This window comes from Hyperoodon ampullatus, assembly GCF_949752795.1.
Source record: "Hyperoodon ampullatus genome assembly, chromosome: 15".
Taxonomy (NCBI): domain Eukaryota; kingdom Metazoa; phylum Chordata; class Mammalia; order Artiodactyla; family Ziphiidae; genus Hyperoodon; species Hyperoodon ampullatus.
The window spans coordinates 67,914,698-67,934,018 of NC_136928.1; the positions used below are offsets into that span (position 1 = coordinate 67,914,698).

The window sequence follows — 19,321 nt, forward strand, 5'->3', positions numbered from 1 at the left end:
GGTAACACAGGCGCTTTGGCCCAGTATCATCCCAGGGACTTGGCATCCTTCACAAGCCCAATAATGGTGTTTCCATCTGGCTCCGAAACCCCAGTAGAACTTATACACACAGCTCATTTCACTACAGTGAAGGGCTCTGTCCTAACTGCAGTGTTCTGGGTATTTCTTTTGGTCATGGGCTGCCTTATTTGCAGGAGGGTTGCTTATTTGGTGAGAGCTCGGAAGGTTCTCCGGCTGCCAACTATTTCCCCATTCTACCTAAAATTCCCTCATTAAGGTTTTGTTTTTGGGGCTAAGAAGTACAAGTGACCCCATAGTACTGGTAGCAACAATTTCCCTCACTCTTTAGTGAAAGTGTTTGATCAGATAACCCCCCAACCTCTGGCTGAGATCTAAGAGAAGGTAGATTAGTCTTGATGCAGATGGAAGGGTTTGAAGGCACAGTGGGCCAATCCAAAAGGTGGGGTTCCGGAGAGCCAGAGAGCAGCCTACAGGTCCTTCAAAGACACACTGGCCTTGTACAGTCCTTTGAAATGTGATTTTGTGAGACCATGATTCCAGCAGCCAAGGGTTCCAGTGTGAAGACGGGGCTATGGGTTTCCAAAATGGTAACCAAGAGAATAGGTGAAAAAGGGTGGGTGGGGAAAGCCTAGTCCCATCCCCACTCCTGCCTGCCTTTTGTATCTGATGTTTTCCCCTAATTATTCCTTTTTCAGATAACTCAGCCCAAACTTGTCCTGGGATATTTGGCGCCAAAAACCTTGGTTTTGTTCCCACCAGGAGAGAGGACTGGCTACTAGCTGTTGGGCCACTGAGGCTCCCATCTCTTAACTTTTTTTTTTTTTGGCGGTATGTGGGTCTCTCACTGCTGTGTTCTCTCCCATGTGGCCTCTCCCATTGTGGAGCACAGGCTCCGGACGCACAGGCTCAGTGGCCATGGCTCACGGGCCCAGCCGCTCCGCGGCATGCGGGATCCTCCCGGACCGGGGCATGAACCCGTGTCCCCTGCATCGGCAGGTGGACTCTCAACCACTGCGCCACCAGGGAAGCCCCTAACATTTTTAATCTTCAGTCTCTGCTCAGGCCTCCCAGTGAGCTGTCACCTGCCACCTAACACAAGTGAAGACCCAAAGCTGACTTTTTTAGCAACTGAAGCCTCATCCCAGCCACTGTGGAAGAAGAGGTTCCCTTACCAAGCTTCCTCTTCTTTGAAGAAACACAACTGAGACCAAGTGAGAAGTAGCTACAGTTTAATACAAACCTGCACCAGAACACAACGAGTCGGGCTGTTTTGTTTTTGCCTCAGTCAGGTGGCCAAAGCACAGGACCACGTGTCATCTTGGGGTTGACACAATCTTAGCACCATGACATTTACAGAGGAGTGAGGAAGTCACTTGGGTGCTGGAGGCTCCATCCCGACCCCAGGCTGTGCCTGCCACCTGGGCAGCTGGAGGGGGTTTGGGTTTCCGAGTGGTTCTGTGGTTTCTGGGTCAGTATCGGAAAAGCCCTCATCACGGCATTGGCTTGACTGAGACCTACTGTGGACTCCTAGCACTACACACACGCGCACACACACACACACACAGTAGCACAATTTTCTGGTAACTTAACCCCACAAACCTAGAGAGCAGCTAAGGCAAGAACAACAGTATTTATTCAGCAAGTACAAGACCAGTTTGAGAGCTGCATTCAGTGCAACCAGAGACCCTTTTCATTCCAACCAAGAGCCAGTGGGGCTGGCGATGGGGCTGGCTGGAGCTCGGCACAGGGGCAGGGAATGGGTGGCAGGGGGTGACCTTTCATTTGGTTCCTTGAACCTCCTTCTGATTTTCATCTAGAAGCTCCTGGGCAAGGGTGGGTCTATGTAAGGGTCGGGGGTGAATGAAGTGGAAGGCCTTCGATGGACCACACCACCATGTGGTCTCCCAGAGCCATGGACCATGCATCTCTCGGGCGGAGGCACTCAGAGAAGGTAAAGCTTTCCTAGCCCAAGCAGGGATGCTCTGCCCCCTGGCCACCACCACTGCTTGGCTCTTTGGCATCTGCCCAAGGCCCATGACCCAGCAAGGGCTGAAAGGGATAAAGATGATGCGCACTGTACCACGGGGTCAGTGTCACACAATTTCCTAGGCTCAGATCCCCACCAACTGTCCCCATGGCCACTACCCTCCATGAGTGTCTTTGTTGCCTCTGCTTCCTGGGTTACTGTCTCAGTCCTCTCAGCCCCTAAGTGAGGAAGAGGGGCATGAGTGGAGAAGTGAGGATGTGGAGACAGCTCAAACCACAGGGCAGGCCTCCAACAAGTAACTGGCTCTGGCTCAAACAGTGATATGCGTCAGTTTGTTTACAAGAAAAATTTATCTACCTGTGCAAAACAAAGCAGAATGCCTACCGGGAGGGTAAGTCTTTTAGTTGGTTAAACTCTCAGGTGGGATCTGCAAGAGATGTCACTCCACTCCTCCTGTCCACAGCTAGGGTACACAGCCAAGCTCTTAAGGGCAGCCCTGGACATTTCTGGAGTCAGAAGGCCTAAGCTTTCTGGGCCACAGCTGTGGAATGGGGAGAATAATACACACTTTGTGGTCATGAGGAGCAATTGAGAGCTCATACATGAAAGGGCTTTGACAACGTGAAAAGCACTACAGAAATGTGCCGGGTATGACCACCGGCCCAAGAGACCAGGAGCCGCGTGTCAGCCCGGGTGCTCAGACCAAATGTGCAACATGATGTCGCTCCCCGAGGGGGAACAAGGCTTAGCAAGGGCAGCCTCTAGTGTTTCCATGGAAACCACCTGGAGCTTTGGAGGCAGGGAGGGCCCAACTGGGAGGAGATGGAGGCCACAGGCAGGTTAGGGTGAGGTGCTGACCACAGGAGACTGCAGCCCCTGAGCAGCGCTGTGGGCTACAGCCAGGTCCTGCTGGCCTGGCCTCCCACCTGGCATCTAGTCCCACCCCCATCTCTCTTAGCAGGCATAAGGCCTCTCACCAATCACACGGATGAGCGGCGGGGCCTCGGTCCAGTAGGCGGAAGCCTACAGGCGGCTGGATGTGTGTGTGGCGTTAGTGCTGGGAGTGACCAGGGCCAGAGATGGGAAAGGCCACCCTGCTCCCTGAAGGTCTGCAGGGCCAGCATCCCGGGCATCCTCTCAGGATGCAGGAAACTAGACCAGGAGGGGAGGGAGGGACAGGAAGACTCCAGGAAGGGAGAAAAAGGGCCTGCGAGTCCAGTAACCCCCTCTCACCCCTGTCATCGGTGCCCTAGGCTGTCTGGTTGGTGTAGATGCAGCATCTCCTAAGGTCCACATCTATTCCTGTTTCTATGCTATGCTAGTGACACGAAGCACCGTCATTTTTCACAGGATGCACAAACAAGTCAAACCAAACCACTGCGCAAACCAAACGTGCAAAACAAAATCATATACACGCGCCTGGCACCAGCCTCATGCCCGCCCAGCCAGCCCTTCTGGGCCTGGGACTCCTGGGGGGTGGCGGAGAGGAAGCAGCTGGCAAAGGGCGCAGAGTGTCCCAGCCACAACCAAACAGGGGCGGGAGATGAGTGGGGAAAAACCGGAGGTCCTGGGCATGGCTGGGATGCTAACACCTGTCTGACTTGGGGAAAGTGACCACTGGGCCGAAGGGGATAGGGGAGGGAGTCCTTTTCTTTTAAAACACATCTGCTAAAGTGCTCTGGACAGCTGGCGGGTCAGCCAGGGGCAGGGCACTAAGGTCGGGCTTTCCCAAGGCCAGCCCAGAGGCGGGTGTGAGAGGAGGGGCGGGGCCAGGCTCTATGCATTGGGCTCAGTGCATAGCATGGGCCCCTGGGAAGCCTGCCGAGGCCAAGGCAGGAAAGGACTGCAGCAGGTGGAACACATCTCAAAGTGCCTGTTAGGGTCGGCTCGAAGCACAGTGAATCACGTGTCAGACATGGGGAGGGCTCCCCATGTCCCGGGGCCCCCTCAGGTGGTGCGCTGCCCAGCCCGGCCTCTCCCGCCCCCTGCAGCTGTGGCCGGAGGGCGTGTGGGCTGGTGGCAGCGGTGCATCTTCACTTGGGGGGCTGGTCAGTGCCTTTACCAAATGCCACTTGACCTGCCTCCAGGGGGAGCGAGGATCCGAGCTGAGGCTCTCTTTGGAACATGGTCATCGATCTGAGAACCTGTAAGGTAGGAAGCAGAGGGTGAGCTCCCTTGGGTAATAAAACCAGGTCCTCCATGCTTAGGATCTAATTTAATTCTCAATTCAACTCCATCCCATTTTACAGGTGGGGAAACTGAGGCTCAGGGAAGTTAACTTGGCTAATGTCACACAGCGTATAAGTGGTAGAGCCTGGACTTGAACCCAGGTCTTCCTGGTTCAGAGCTTCCATGATTAACTGCCTTGCTACGCTGCCTTCACTGCTGCCAGCCCTGGGGGTATGGTCTCTTGCCACGCACATGGACCAGGGAGCTGCCTGTTAGCAAGTGGGCCTTTGCACATATGCCTCAGTGAGCAAGAGAGCGAGAAGAAAGGGTGCGCCACTGCTTTGGAAAATCAAAGAACAACACCCCAAAGGCCCCCACGTCTCAAAGTCCCGAGACTTAGAAAAGAAGGCCTGGGGACTTCCCTGGCAGTGCAATGGTTAAGACTCCATGCTTCCACTGCAGGGGGCATGGGTTCGATCCCTGGTCGGGGAAATAAGATTCCCGCATGCCCTGTGGTGCAGCCAAAAATAAATAAATAAATAAATAAATAAATAAATAAATAGAAAAAAAAGAAAAGAAGGCCTGTGCCCCAGGGAGTGTGGTGGGACATTCTTCAGCCGGTCCCATTTAGAACAGATGAGGTTTGGGGCGGAGGGAAGGTGAGAGGCTGTCTGATGTCTGCTGAACCTGAGAGCAGTTCCGCCCAGTCTTGGCTCTGCCCGAGACTTGGGTGGGAGCAGAAGCCAGGGGCCAGAGGGGGCTCGCGGCTCTGGGGGCCTTGCTGCTTCTCCCGGGGCTGGCGGCTGCAGGAAGGGGCGGGCCCAGGCAGCCGTGGGGAGCTGCACCTCCTGGACTGGCAAAGCCGGGGCTCCCACTGACACTCCACCCCGCAGATCCCTTTCTGACTCCCTGCACTCGGTCCCGTCGCTGGCGGGAGTAGCAGTGGCCCTCAGGGTGGGGAAGAAGTTATCTCCGTAATGAGATTGGCTCTGAGACGATGGGGAGGGTGGTGGAGAGGACCCCTCTCCACAGGTGGTCAGCTCCTCAGTCAAGAACCACCTGAGCTGCTGCCAGCACACGGCTGGGCACAGAGGAAGCTCAGCGGGCAGCGGGCCCCTCGGCTCCCCTCTGGTTTAGTTCTCGGCCTCTCATGTTAGGACAGTTTGCGGCTGCGTCTTACCTCCCCCAGGATCTTGCTCCTCCCACCTTCCGGCCCCAGCACGGCTCCGCTGCAGAGCGGAGGCTCGGTCTGCGCCAGGGCTAGTCGTGAAGGCCGTTCAGTGAGACCCGGCCCCTGCCCCTTTCAAGTAGGGATCATGGCTTCCAGCAAAGCTGCTTGCAGGACCAAGGCATCTTACAGTCTCTGCCTGCTCTCCCGTGAGGCTCGCCGTTTATGCCGCAATGACCCCCACCTTTAACTACGGCCGAGCACCTGGGACACACGCTGTCGACGATAAAGTCTCTAAGCATAGATACACCCCATGTATTCTATATTGTATTACATACAGTACAATTCCTGGCAGAAAAGAAGGTGGCAGAGGAGCAAACCTGAGGTTAAGATGAGGGAGGAAAGGGTATAAGGGAAACACCACGTCTTTCAGCGAGGCTGGTAAGGAGCGGGGTGGGAAACGGGGGTGCAGACCCACGTAGCACAGAGTTAACGCTTCTGCGCTCAGATCGTCTCTGGGGCATCCCTATGTGCAGGGCCCTCAAGGTGTCTCAAGGGATGAAACTATTTGAACTTAGAAACCATGCGGAAAGGCCCAAAAGGGCCACGGCCTGCTAGAGTGGCTGGTGCCCAGGGACTGGGAGAGCCCTCCTTCCCCGCCCGCCAATATTAGTGTGTCTATAACATGGGGCCCAGCAGTCATCACCGGGCAGGGGACCGGGGAGGGAGGGAGAAGATGGAGAGGAAAGCAGCATAAACCCCTCTGCGCGGGTGGGGTTCCTAGTCCCTCTGCCCTCCTCCTGTCCCCTCACTGGGGTGGAGATGCAGGTGCCAGGCCAAGTGGCCCTTGCTCTTACCAGAGAGGCTGAAGCTGGATTCATGAAGGTCCCTCATGCCTCCGTGTCGGGTAACAGGCCGGGTAGGGGTGTCTGCGAGTGGCGTTCCCATCTCTTTTTTCCCAGGATGCACAACGACAGCTACATCCCCCAGGTAGGGAGTGCGGTCCACTCCCCTCACCTTTAAGGTCTAGTGAAGGTGGAGAGCAGAAAAGGGGAAAAGATGATGCCGTCATCTTTTTTTTTTGTCTATGGATTTGCTTCTTCTGAACATTTCATACGAATGGAATCATATAATATGTGGTCTTTTGTGACGGGATTCTTTCACTTAGCATGATGTTTTTAGGGTCATGCATGTTGTATGTAGCATATATTAGCACTCATTCCCTTTTATGGCTGGATAATATTCCATTGTATGGATATACCACATTTTGTTTATTCAGTAGTTGATGGACATTTACATTGTTCCCACTTTTTGGCCTTTATGAATAATGCTGCTATGACATTCATGTACAAGATTTTGTGAAGACATATATTTTCATTTTTCTTGACTTTGTATATACCCAAGAGTGGAATTGCTGAGTTATTTTGGTGACTCTATATCTAACATTTTGGGAACTGCCAAACTGCTTTCCAAAGTGGCTGCACCACTTTACATTCATTTGACGATGAATGAGGGTTCCAATTTCTCCATATCCTCACTGACACTTGTTATTTTCCTTTTTCTTATTTTAAATCATTGCCACCCTTGGTCAGGTAGTCTTGTGTGTGAATGTGTCGCTCTTACAGTTCTTTGTGGCACGTCCCCCAGAGGTGGGGCTGAGGTCTCCTGCCATCGTCTACATCTGGGAAGCATACTGGAGATGGGACCATTCACCTACCCGAGAGATCCTGAGTTCGCTTTTGAATTGAATACTGGGATAACTAAAGTCATGCTTTTTTTTTAGGTAATCCAAGTCTTCTCCCTGATAGAAGACCTGCATTTGGGCTGGGGCTCCCAGGCCCTTGGTCATGATATTTCTAAGAACACCCACCCTTTCTAGACAGAATCTGGAAATAGCTAGGCAGGAGCATTTTGAACCATAATAATATTGCTTTAGGCCAGAGGAAGGGAAGGGGAAACCTCACGATGCTTTCACCTGTCAGTTTTGTCAGATTTGTTCTTTTCTGATGATTTGGGTTCTCCACCCAGAGGCCAGGGCTGCAGTTGGTTCCCAGCACCCGGAGTTGTCAGGAAGGACAGGATAGCTCTCAAAGATAAGGCTGGACAATCAATCCCCAAGCGACGAGGGAATAGCCAGTCTTCTCTTGGGTGAAACTCTACCCAGAGTTCGGTATCCCTGGGGATAAGGTGGAGCCCCAAGCTTAGTGAACACCCAGGGTGTTTATGGAATCCGAGGACTGGATGAAACTCTCACAATAAGACCTCAGGCCACCCCCGCACGGCAGTGAGCTAGACCTGGCTTGACCACTTCACTGGGGTGCCCAGACTCAGCAAAGCCCACCCAGCCTACTGCAGTTACAGGGCGGCTGTGGGGAGTTTGGGGAAAGAGCATCTCCAGGGCAAATAGGACAATCCAGGCCAAGCCAGGAGTCCCCTGCCCCTGAGGGACGACAAGAAGCCTGGATGTCAGGGAGAGCTATGAGCACCTCATAGTATCCCCGGGCTCTGAGGGAGTTGGGGACCCTTCCCAATAAACTTTACTTTGTTACAGGTGCTCCTTTTCTAGAATTTTGATTGTTCCCAAAGTGACTACTCAGGCAATAAGACTTGGTGGAAAGACAGAGTGAGAACATCTTTGAGATTTAAAAGTCATATAAGATGTCGCCGCCAGGGGCCTGCAACCTCTTCCCACGCGTCTTCTCCACGCACCCCCCCACCTTACCTTTTCTCTCTGGACCAGCTTCTTGTAGACAGTGTCTGGGAAGGACCTCAAGGGGCAGAATTTGCCGGTGCCCTCAGCGCACATGAAGACGCCGTTCTCGTACACGACCCGCCCCCGGCTGATGGTGACCAGTGGGACACCATGGCAGCGCATGTTCTCGTACAGGTTGAAGTCTCCTCCCTGCACCTGGGTGCTGGCTGAGATGGTCCTGGTGGGAAGGCAGTGGCAGGAGAGAACGCTCTGAGAGGAGGTAAAGATGTCACAGCTCAACAGAAGGGAAGGTACTTAGCGGGAAGGGATGCTGCTCAGTGGGAAGGGAAGATGCTCAGTGAGGAGGAATGACCCCCAAAGGCTAGGATGGGCTGTGTCCCCCACAAATTTATATGTTGAAGTCCTAGCCCCCAGTACCTCAGAATGTGACTGTATTTGGAGATAGGCCCTTTAAAGAACTAATTAAAGTGAAATGAAGTCATAGAGGTGGACCCTAATCCAATCAAGTGGGTGTCCTGAAAAGAAGAGGAAATTGAGACACCAGAAGTGCACACACAGAGGAAGTGCCATGTGAAGACAGAGGGAGAAGATGGCCATCTACAAACCAAGGAGAGAGGCCTCAGAATGAAATCAGCTCTGCTGACACCTTGATCTTGGACTTCTAGCCTCCAGAACTGTGAGAAAATAAATTTCTACTGTTTAAGCCTCCTATCTGTGGTATTTTGTTATGGCAGCCCTAGCTGACTAATACACTGGGCTACACTCTAGGGGTCTTTCTGCCAATAGCAATCACTAACAACCACACCTGCAACAGCAGCAGGGACCAGCCCCAGGCTGGATGCAGAACCCGGCTTCTCAAGTGCCCTAACGGAGAAGCAGTGTGGGAATCCCAGCAGGGAGGTGCGTTTCTTTGCAATTCAACTTTAAAAAAAATTTTTTTTTGCGGTACGCGGGCCTCTCACTGCTGTGGCCTCTCCCATTGAGGAGCATGGGCTCCGGATGCGCAGGCTCAGTGGCCATGGCTCACGGGCCCAGCCGCTCCACGGCATGCGGGATCTTCCCAGACCGGGGCACGAACCCGTGTCCCCTGGATCGGCAGGCGGACTCTCAACCACTGCGCCACCAGGGAAACCCACAATTCAACTTTTTATCTTCAAAATCCCAGCACATTTTTGTCTCTCTTGTTCACTGCTAGCTTGTGCACTTAGAAAAGTGCTCAGCAAATGGTGGCAGTTCTCTATTTGTTGAGTGATTGAATGAAATTTAACATTAAAAAACAATTCCCATTACCCTGCTCAAATCTCTGAGTAAAGATGATGCCCTGGGGCTTCCCTGGTGGCACAGTGGTTGGGAATCCACCTGCCAGTGCAGGGGACAGGGGTTCAAACCCTGATCCGGGAAGATCCCACATGTCACGGAGCAGCTAAGCCCGTGCACCACAACTACTGAGCCTGCGCTCTAGAGCCCGCGAGCCACAACGACTGAGCCAGTGTGCCACAACTACTGAAGCCTGTGCACCTAGAGCCCATGCTCTGCAACGAGAAGCCACCGCAGTGAGAGGCCAGCGCACTGCAAGGAAGAGTAGCCCCCGCTCGCCGGAACTAGAGAAAGCCTCCGTGCAGCAACGAAGACCCATCTCAGCCAAAAATAAATAAATTAAATAAATTAATAAAAAAAAAAAGATGATGCTCATAACAGATGAGTTATCCTGTGGCTTGATAACTCCTGATGCACTTCATTTACCCACTCAACTTGTGTTCATTAACGCCATGGGTGTCAAGCACTGTGTGCTCAAGGGGACCCACACCCTCAACGGGAGAAGCAGAGTGTTGGTGGAAGAGTCCGGAACTGAGTGTCAGGACAACTATCTGGTTCAGCCAATTATTAGCTATGTCATGTGGGGAGTCCCTCTACTCTCTGCTCTTAGTTTCTTCAACAGTAAAATGGAAATAAGAACTTTAGGCTTAAGTGCTTCCTGGGGCTATGTGAAAAGCAAACGAGATGGTTGATGTGACCTAGCTCTGAAAAACTGTAAAGTGCTGTCCACATTGAGCTGCACTATAGCAGATCTTCAGACCTTCTTGTTCACTCTTGCATTCCTAGTGCTTGGACCATGGCAAGCCCTCAAGTATTTGTTGAATTGAACACACCTTAGGGTCATCTTGCTCTATGCTATAAGTAGTGCAAAGATGATATGCTTTTGGAGTTCTGTAATATAAGGCCCTTAAAATCCCAAGTCCCTCTAGCCCTGGAGACTAGCAGCAGGTTTTACTTTGTAGCTTCTGGGTCCCACACAACCACGTCAGCATCGGCTCCAGGGATGATGCGGCCTTTGCGGGGATACAGGTTGAGAATCTTCGCTGCATTGGAACTGGTAACAGCCACAAAACGGTTCTCATCCATCTTTCCTCCAACCTGAAACATTGCAAAAGTGTTAGGTCAACTGAGGCCCTGTGTGTGTGCCTCAAACCCCGGGTCACGCTTGACCCTGGCCTGAGGGCTTTTAGTTGGTCAGAACAATGGTGCTGAGAAGGACAATGCCACGGGCATCATCTCAGATGAGCCAACCTGCTAGGCTTGGTTCCATGCTATTCCTCTCTCCTTCTTGCAGCAGTGGGGGAGGGTGGGCCCTTGTTCCAAAAGGTTGCTTTCCTGGTGCAAATCTACCTCCTGTTTGTAAAACCAGGTCTACTCGGTAGTCACTCTGGATAAATCAGGAGCTTCCCTGCATCCATGAAGGGACATATATTCTCTCCTGGAAAGGCATCTTATGGTCCCACCCGCGAAGGTACCGTGGACCCTTTTCAAAGGGGATTCCGGAGCTGCCCATGGGTCTTCCCTGAGCTGGTTGTTTAGGCTTGAGGATTTCAAATCTCTTTGGCCTCATACTCTACGCTGCATCTAATCTGTGATAGGTCAAGATCAAAACTACTTATTCTTCATGGGCAGAACAGGAGATATTCAAATGAAGTCCCAGTCTCTATCTTTATTATTGGACAAAAGATATCAAGATCTTTAAAAAGGTTCATATCCCTTGGCCCAGAAATCCGCTTCTAGGAATCTGTCCTCAGGAAATAATTAGAAATGCTGATGTACACTCATGAACAAAGAGATTCTCTGCAGCATTATTTCTAAGAGCAAAAATTTGAAACAGCTGAAAGTTCCAAACATCGTGGAAGGATTAATTAAAGTATGGCACTTCTTTTGGAGGGAATATTATTTAGCCATTAAAAATATGTTTTTGGGCTTCCCTGGTGGCTCAGTGGTTGAGAGTCTGCCTGCCAATGCAGGGGACATGGGTTCATGCCCCGGTCCAGGAAGATCCCACATGCCGCAGAGCGGCTGGGCCCATGAGCCATGGCTGCTGAGCCTGTGCGTTCGGAGCCTGTGCTCCACAATGGGGAGAGGCCACAACAGTGAGAGGCCCGCGTACCGCAAAAAAATAATAATAATAATAAAAATAAATAAATAAATATACGTTTTTAAAGAATTTTTACTGATATAGGAAGACACTCAAAATACACTGTTATATGAAAAGAAGATGAACCCAGTAATTAAAATAATGTACAGTACATGCATAGAGCTGGAAAGAAATATACCAAAATATTAATAATTTCTCAGTATGGAATTATGGGTTTTTTTCCTAATACTTTTGCGTATTTTCCAAATTTTTATGCTAGGCCTTATTACCTTTCCGGTCAGGAAAAAAAAAAGACGTTTTCTGTTTTCCTTTTGAGTGAAACAGGAGCTCTGGTTGACCCAGCCCTCCTAAGGGTGAAAATTCTTCCGAGGCCCAGAGTGGGGAGGGGTCCTGGGAACGTACCACGCCTCTCTCCCAGATGACGCTCATGCGGTCCTGTACGCCGCTCACGCCGTGTGGGATCTTGGTGAAGTCCTCCTTGCCCATGGCTTTCTGCTTCGTGGTGAAAGGCCGGTGATCTGACGCCACAATGTTCAACGTATCACTGGGTAGAGAGAAGGACATGACCAGTAAGGGGAGGGGAGGCCAGGGTCCCAGAGGGTGGGGACAGGGACAGGGAAAAAACCTTCACTTGGAAACCCGGCAAAGCTGGTTTCAATCTCGGCTCTGCCACTTCATAGCTGTATGACCTCCAGTGAGTTATCTGTGAGAACCTCAGTTTACACATCTGCAGAATGAGCATATGTGCCAACTGTGGCACAGAATGCCAGTGTCACGGGAGACCCTGAGAGTCTTTGGATGTTAAGAGAGCTAACGGGTGGAGAAAAATTGAACTTAAGAGTTTAGCTAAGGGCTTCCCTGGTGGCACAGTGGTTAAGAATCCACCTGCCAATGCAGGGGACATGGGTTCAAGCCCTGGTCTGGGAAGATCCCACATGCCGTGGGGCAACTAAGCCCATGCGCCACAACTACTGAGCCTGCGTGCCACAACTACTGAGCCGGTGTGCCACAACTACTGAAAACCACGTGCCTAGAGCCCATGCTCCACAAGAGTAGGCACCACAATGAAGCCCGCACACCGCAACGAAGAGTAGCCCCCGCTCGCCGCAACTAGAGAAAGCCTGCGTGCAGCAATGAAGACCCAACGCAGCCAAAAATAAATAAATTAAAAAAAAAAAAAAGTTTAACTAAAATGAGAGGGTGGAGGTAGTTTTACTTCCATAGAACCATATGCCGACTCCCTTTCATCTCCCTCCTCAACCCGCACCAGGCCCTGCTGGCAATAAGCATGTGCTTGGTAAAACACTCAAGTTCCATGTTAAGCTTTGCTTGGATGTGAGGGCCCTCCTGGCCCGGCAGGGAAGAGGAAGGACAAGACGGAAGAGAAGTCTGCCTTGATCAACCAGCAACGACATGCCAGTGGTTCATCACCGCTGCCATCCGTGAACATGGTCCTCAGATGGTTGCTGAGGCTATGGTGGGTAAGGCATGGCCAGGCTCTCGAGGGGTTCCCAGGCCAGCTCAGAACTCGGGGCAGAGACTTACATCGGTGAGAGTGCACATAGCATGCCACTCTGTGGCATGGGCTGGTAGCTCCCTGCGCCAAAGGTGCTGCTCTGGGCCCTCTCAGAGACTGCGGGAGGGGCTCTTCCACAGAGCAGAGGGTTTATTCTAGGGTCTCCTGGGGATCCCCACATCCCCCAGACCTGCAGAACCCACCAGAGATAAACAGAATCTTCAGGTTTTCACTTTCTCCTCAGGGATCCACCAGACACCCGGGTAGGGCTCAGATCAGAAGATGCCCATCAGAGTCATGGGTTGAGGGTCTGGGATCCCAGGACCCCATGTTTTAACTGACAAGTCTTACTGAGCACCCACTTTTCTAAAAAGGCCCCTACACAAATAAGTGCTCACTAGGCAAGAGTGAATGGGGGGGCACATTCCAGAAGGGCTTTTGGGGTCCCCTGATGCTGCCCTGAATCTGGGAGGTATGACAGACCCATCCCTACTCTTTAAAGTTTAAAACACCACTGCCTTTTGTTAAGTACTTTAAAAATATATATGTTCAAATGAAAAAATTTCTGATCCCTTTGAGAAGTCAGATTTTAAATAAAGGACAAATCCTTATATCTATAGATTGTACCTGGTATATTCGAAGAAACCACATCCTAAAGTAGGTCATTATGAAGCAGCTCATATTTTCTTATAGAAATATAATAATTTGTGTCTGGGTTTTCTATCAAGTATTTTGCATAATACCAATTATCACCAACAATGTCATAGAAGCAAAATTATAGTAATCATAAATTCCTAAAAATGTAAAAACTATGCTCCAAATTCTATAAAACTGCACACGTTTACAATATGCACTGATTTAAAAAGGGATTCGGGGACTTCCCTGGTGGCACAGTGGTTAAGACTCTGAGCTTCCAATGCAGGGGACCTGGGTTCGATTCCTGATCTGGGAACGAAACCCCACATGCTGCAACTAAGAGTTTGTGTGCTATAACTAAGGAGCCAGGGAGTCGCAACTAAGGAGCCCATGAGCTGCAACGAAGGAGCCCGCCTGCTGCAACTAAGACCCGATGCAACCAAATAAATAAATAATAAATAAAAAAATAAATATTAAAAAGTGGGATTCAAACTATTCTCCTAATAGTTCACATGAAATTATAATTCTATTTAAATGAGTAGAACTTAGTTAAATAATTTAAATAAATTTGACAAAATAGGCTAGATATAAAAACTTAAATTATTTGATTAATAATACTTTTCTTCCCCTGCCTATTTAAATTTGTGTGGGTTTGGGCACTGTAATTTGGGTGGGTTGGGGGTTTTACTACCTTTTTTTTCTTTCAGTAAATTTGCTTGTGGCAAGCAGAGGTATTTCAAAAGATTCTTTGACCTTAGAACTGAGCCCAAATTCTTATAGTGGGTTCTTGATACTTGTTTGTTTTTGTTGTGTTGATAATGATGAAAAGGAGGCTGGTTTTTCCCAACAAGAAGCATTTTTTTTTTTTTTTTGCAGTACGCGGGCCTCTCACTGTTGTGGCTTCTCCGGTTGCGGAGCACAGGTTCTGGACGCGCAGGCTCAGCGGCCGTCGCTCACGGGCCCAGTCGCTCCGCGGCATGTAGGATCTTCCTGGACCGGGGCACGAACCCGTGTCCCCTGCATCGGCAGGCGGACTCTCAACCACTGCGCCACCAGGGAAGCCCCCAACAAGAAGCATTTTTAAAAGAAAGAGCTGATTTAGCTTTTCTCCCTTTACTCTCTCAAATCGGTTAAGTCTGTCAGAGCTGCCACTGCTCAGAATCACAGCAAAACTATGGGGCAGGCTTTAATTACTGCCACTGTGCCACATCATATCCTGCCCCTCCAGGGGCCACCTTCGCCCCGGGACCCTGCTGCCTCACTCCAGGTGTATTTGGAAAGCCCCACACTGCTCTTTCGGTTGTTAACATAGCAGGATGTGGAGTGGAAATTTTCCAGTTGTTAGCCAACCAGGACTGAAAGCTAAGGACATGGATGAAATAAAAGCCCCATTATCTAACGAAAGCCACCTCCAACTGGGGCTGGTCACTTCCCTCAACACCCCCCCCCACCATCACCCTAACAGAGGTGTATCACCACCCCCAGGTCTTGTAAAAGCAGAAGACAGGGAGGGCGACTGAGGTGTTAGCAGAATGGTGAGTCCTGCAGTCTCTCCCTTCTTCCTCTTTTCATGGGTTGAATGGTGCTTTCCTCTCCCCCAACTAGTCTCCTCAAGAGGGGACATTTCAAGAGGTTCGCCTGTGGAGAACAGAGGTGACAGCAGCGGGCACCTGCCTGAGCCTCTGGGTGAGGAGAGCCAGGGGTGGGGGCCAGCCTGCCCTCCCACCGTAGGGAGTGGCAAAGCTGTGTGAGCTTGCTCTGGGCCCCAGATACTGTAGAAAATGGCCAGGCTTAAGCTGCTTGGCCAGATTCTTGTTCACAGGGAATTGCTAGTTCTGGAAGCCGGGAAGGTACGGGAAGAAGAGGTCAAGCTGCACTCTATCTCCTGTGTCAGAGGATTGCGTGAGGGTGACTCAAGAGAGCCTGTATCTGGGCACATGTCCCATACAAGGAGGGCCCCAAAGGCCAGTCACTTTCAGCCAGAGAAGCAGCAACAATTAGTGCAGGAGTTCAGATCGTGCTTGGGTATGGAGTGGAATTCCCCACCCTTTAATTCTACTAACACCCCTACTAATTCTCTGAGCTGGGGGTGGGGAGGAGAAGAGACTGACTTTTAAACTGAACTGGACTTCAATAACCAAAAGAGAAGAAAAAGCAATGGCCTTTACCATTATCACAGTGTCACTAGGGGCAAGAAAGAATTTGAAGCAAAACGAAACAAAATCTTTCCATGTTTGTGTCCCACCAGACTATTCATTAAAGCATCTTATTTAGACCTGGATTGAATGGGGAAAAGCAGTGTTAGAAAAAGAGGAGCCGGGGAAAGGGAGGTCTGGAGGAAGATGTTAAGGGGGAAGAGGGAGAAAGTGCAGAAGAAAAAGGGGAAGAGGAAAGAAAGGGGGGAGAAACACACAGAAGGAGGGAGGTACATACAACGAGAGAAAACCGCATGGGACACAGTGAGAAGAGGGAGAGGTGAAGACAAAAGAGAGATAGAAAGATGCCCAAATGTTCTAGGGTAAGTCAGAGGCCACGTCCTGTAGTTCCCCAGTGGTCTCCAGTGTAAGGTATCAATGTCCTTTGAAATTCTGAATAGCCACTGTTCACAGTTTTATATATGCTCTTTACTTGTCACCTCAGAAGCTCTCATCCAAATCAAGTGGTGATAGGAGCTGCATGGATGGCAATTCTCTGATGGGCTTTGGAGAAGCTAACAAAAGCAAAATCATCCTCTGGACACAACGAAATCAAACTTAGGTCAGGTTTGGGGCCTCTACGATATCACCTTAAAGATCTACAAATTCCCGGGATGGCGCGCATTGTGAGATAGTGCCATGCCGTGGTCCTGCTGAAACACCTTACTTGGCCAGCAGGCTCATGAGGTAGGTTGAGGTGTTGGTGTCCAGTCTCAGGGGAGGCACTGTGACGTAGGCGGCTGCATGGGACCAGTCCTGGTGGTAGTAGTGTAAGCCCGTCAGTGTGGCGTGCGCGGTGGTGGTCTCGGCCAGCACGACCTTCCCTGAAAGAAGAGGGTTCAAACCATCACCAGGAGGCCAGTGAACCTGGGAGATCATTGGTCTGAGCCTCTCATGGGGAAGGTGAAGGAGCTGAAGTCAGAAAGGAAGGGACTTGCCCGAGCTCAGCTGGGCATTTGAGCTCAGCTGGGGTCAAGGTCAGACTGCTCTCTGTCCCCGTGCTGACTGCAGGCAAGAACAGAAGGGTGAGGCGCTGAGGCGCGGCAGCACTGGTCTGTTTTCTGAGCAGGCGGCTGCTGGGAGCAGCTTCAGGAGAATACTGGGGGTGGCACCGTAGCAGGGGATGGAGGCAGGGAGACGGAGGTGGGAGGCTGGAACAACAGCGCAGGAGAGACAGCGAAGGGGGTCCCGCTAAGGAGAAGCAAGAGGCAGGATTTGGAGGGCAGTGTGGTGGGAAGGCTGAAAGCCCTTGCTCCTGATTTATATCCTCAGGTTTGTGACCGTGACCTGTTTCTCCTGTTACTGAGCCCTCACTGGCACCCCGAGCTGGACTGGGAGTACAAGCACGTACAAAGCCTTCAGGTGCTGCCAGGTGCTCCGACACACAGGTGCCCTGGGGCTGGTACACTGGGTTCCTGAAAGGGACATTGGGCCCTCACAGTGTCGTTTCTCCAGGGACTTCCCAGGCATTTCCCCCCTGAAATGTCCGTTGGAACTGGTCCAGGATTTCATGTTGGTTACCAATGCAACCACTAGCAAAACCCAAGAGACTGAAAAAAATACCAGTTAATGAGTTGATTGAAAACTTGGAAAATTTTACCAGACCCAGGAGACGTGATGGACACTTCTGTAAAGCTGTTATGCAAACAAATGTGCAGAGGAAAACACTGGTGCTAATGGACTGAACCCAGGCCAGTGCAGGGTGCTTGTGAGGAAGACAGCCAGAGAGAAAAGGGAAAGGCAGGCTCAGGGCCTGGCCCCAGGAGCTGGGCTGGGAAGTGCATGGGCCCCACCACACATGGGTGCTGCTCAGCCCAGCCTACGGACTCACCTTGCATCTTAGCAGCTGCTATAACGTCACCGGCCGAGATGCTGGACACGTTGACCAGGTAGATGGGACAGTGAGTCTAAGGACGGGAAACACGGTGGGAAGGAGAGAGCATCAACCCCATAACCTAACAAGGACCAAGGTGACTGGACCAGCCCAGTCCTGGCCCCAGCGCCGCCCCCTGCATCGCTTAGCACTCCCCTCAGGGTGGCGGTCTTCTGCCGGGAATGCAGGGCTGGTGGCTGCAGGCTGGGGAACCCCACGAAACAAGGAGGGGACAGGCAGTGCCCAGCACCAGAGCCCAGCAGGGGGACATCAGGGCAAGATGTCAAGTGGTGAACCTCACATTTTCTACCAGCCAACAACAAGACTATTTACAACTTGAAATGAGGGGCTCTTAATTTCCTATTCATGAACGTGATGACCTAGAGACAGTTGTGTATTATATCCCATATCTAAAATGATGATACCTGCCATCTGAGGGCTGCTTTATCAGTAGACAGAATGTACCCTGGAGAAGAAACAATACACAAGAGGTTCAGGGCTCACAGTCTACACCAGACAGGACCGGTCTTGCAAATGGACGCCTGGATTATAATACTGATCAGCTTTTCCTCTATCAAGCTGTGTGACCACGGTCCATGGCTTCACTTCTCTGGGCATGTGTTTGAACTAAGAAAATGAGGAGCTGCCCTTTTGTTATTCAGAACTTTCCTAATTCTGGGGTAAGTTTCCATCAGGAAGTAATTGATAGCATAACTATTGTTATGACACTAAATCAATGTCCTTGTCCAGCTCCTGGACTTATAAAGGGCTAATGGGAAACTGTTTTCCCAAATGTTATTCTAATGCCTTCTTTGTCTATCAAATTAGGAGGATAGAGAATTTAGGGGCTGGCCTGACATTTGAGGTGCTTGGCACAAGTTTCCTGGCTAATTCTGAGGCCAACTGGACCTCCAACCTCTGTGTTCCCCTGGTGTTCCTAACGCCACATCCTCAGCTCACAGCCTTCAGGGTAGCCTAGGTCTTTCCGGAGGAGGAGTTCTTAAGTGTTAGCGCCCATTAGGATCATTAGCGGGCTTGTTAAAACACAGATTGCTGGGCGTCACCCCCAGTTTCTGATTCAGCGGGTCTGAACAGGCCTGAGCATTTGCATTTCTGAGTTCCTATTTCTAACAAATGATGTTGATGCAGCTGGTCCAGAGACCACACTTAGAAAACTAGAGTTCAGATTCTCTGAGCACATAGAACACTTAATGATGGTTTAGGAGGAGGAAGGATCTTGGTACAGTGTTCTCCTGTTTTTAAAGTGCTTTTCCTTCCACGACTCCTTGGATCCTCAGAACCGTCCTGTGAGGAGTGGGTGATATTATCATTCCAATTTTAGATAATAAAATAGTCTCTCGGAGTGGTTGATTGACTTGCGTGTGGCTGGAAGCTTGTCTTTGGTCAAGGCCCCAAGGTGTGTGCTCGTTCCCACCACCACACTGCATCAGCGCCCCCCTACCCTGAACCATACCAAGGAAAAATCATGAATGGCCCAGAGGCGGAGATTTGAATCATGGTTCTCTAAGCAAACGTCTCTCTGCTCCTCTACAAGGAACAGATTCCAGCTGCCATGAGGCTCTGTGGTCCCCACCTTGCCCTGCCTCTGCTGGGAGGCATTT

At 50.9% G+C, this 19,321-nt stretch overlaps 1 protein-coding gene across 1 annotated transcript in view; it reads right to left on the reverse strand.

The window, feature by feature from the left end:
- Nucleotides 1–1,233: 1,233 nt before the first annotated feature.
- The window catches only part of DPYSL5 (dihydropyrimidinase like 5), a gene marked incomplete at its 5' end in the record, with an annotated part of 48,877 nt that continues 30,789 nt past the window's right edge, over nucleotides 1,234–19,321 (reverse strand). Inside the window, 8 exons of the mRNA XM_079721532.1 lie at nucleotides 1,234–1,493; nucleotides 4,071–4,152; nucleotides 6,203–6,371; nucleotides 8,068–8,275; nucleotides 10,331–10,473; nucleotides 11,882–12,023; nucleotides 16,494–16,650; nucleotides 17,658–17,733. Of these exons, the coding sequence (XP_079577658.1) occupies nucleotides 1,391–1,493; nucleotides 4,071–4,152; nucleotides 6,203–6,371; nucleotides 8,068–8,275; nucleotides 10,331–10,473; nucleotides 11,882–12,023; nucleotides 16,494–16,650; nucleotides 17,658–17,733 (1,080 nt within the window). The 3' untranslated portion in view covers nucleotides 1,234–1,390. The remainder of the gene's footprint in view (nucleotides 1,494–4,070; nucleotides 4,153–6,202; nucleotides 6,372–8,067; nucleotides 8,276–10,330; nucleotides 10,474–11,881; nucleotides 12,024–16,493; nucleotides 16,651–17,657; nucleotides 17,734–19,321) is intronic.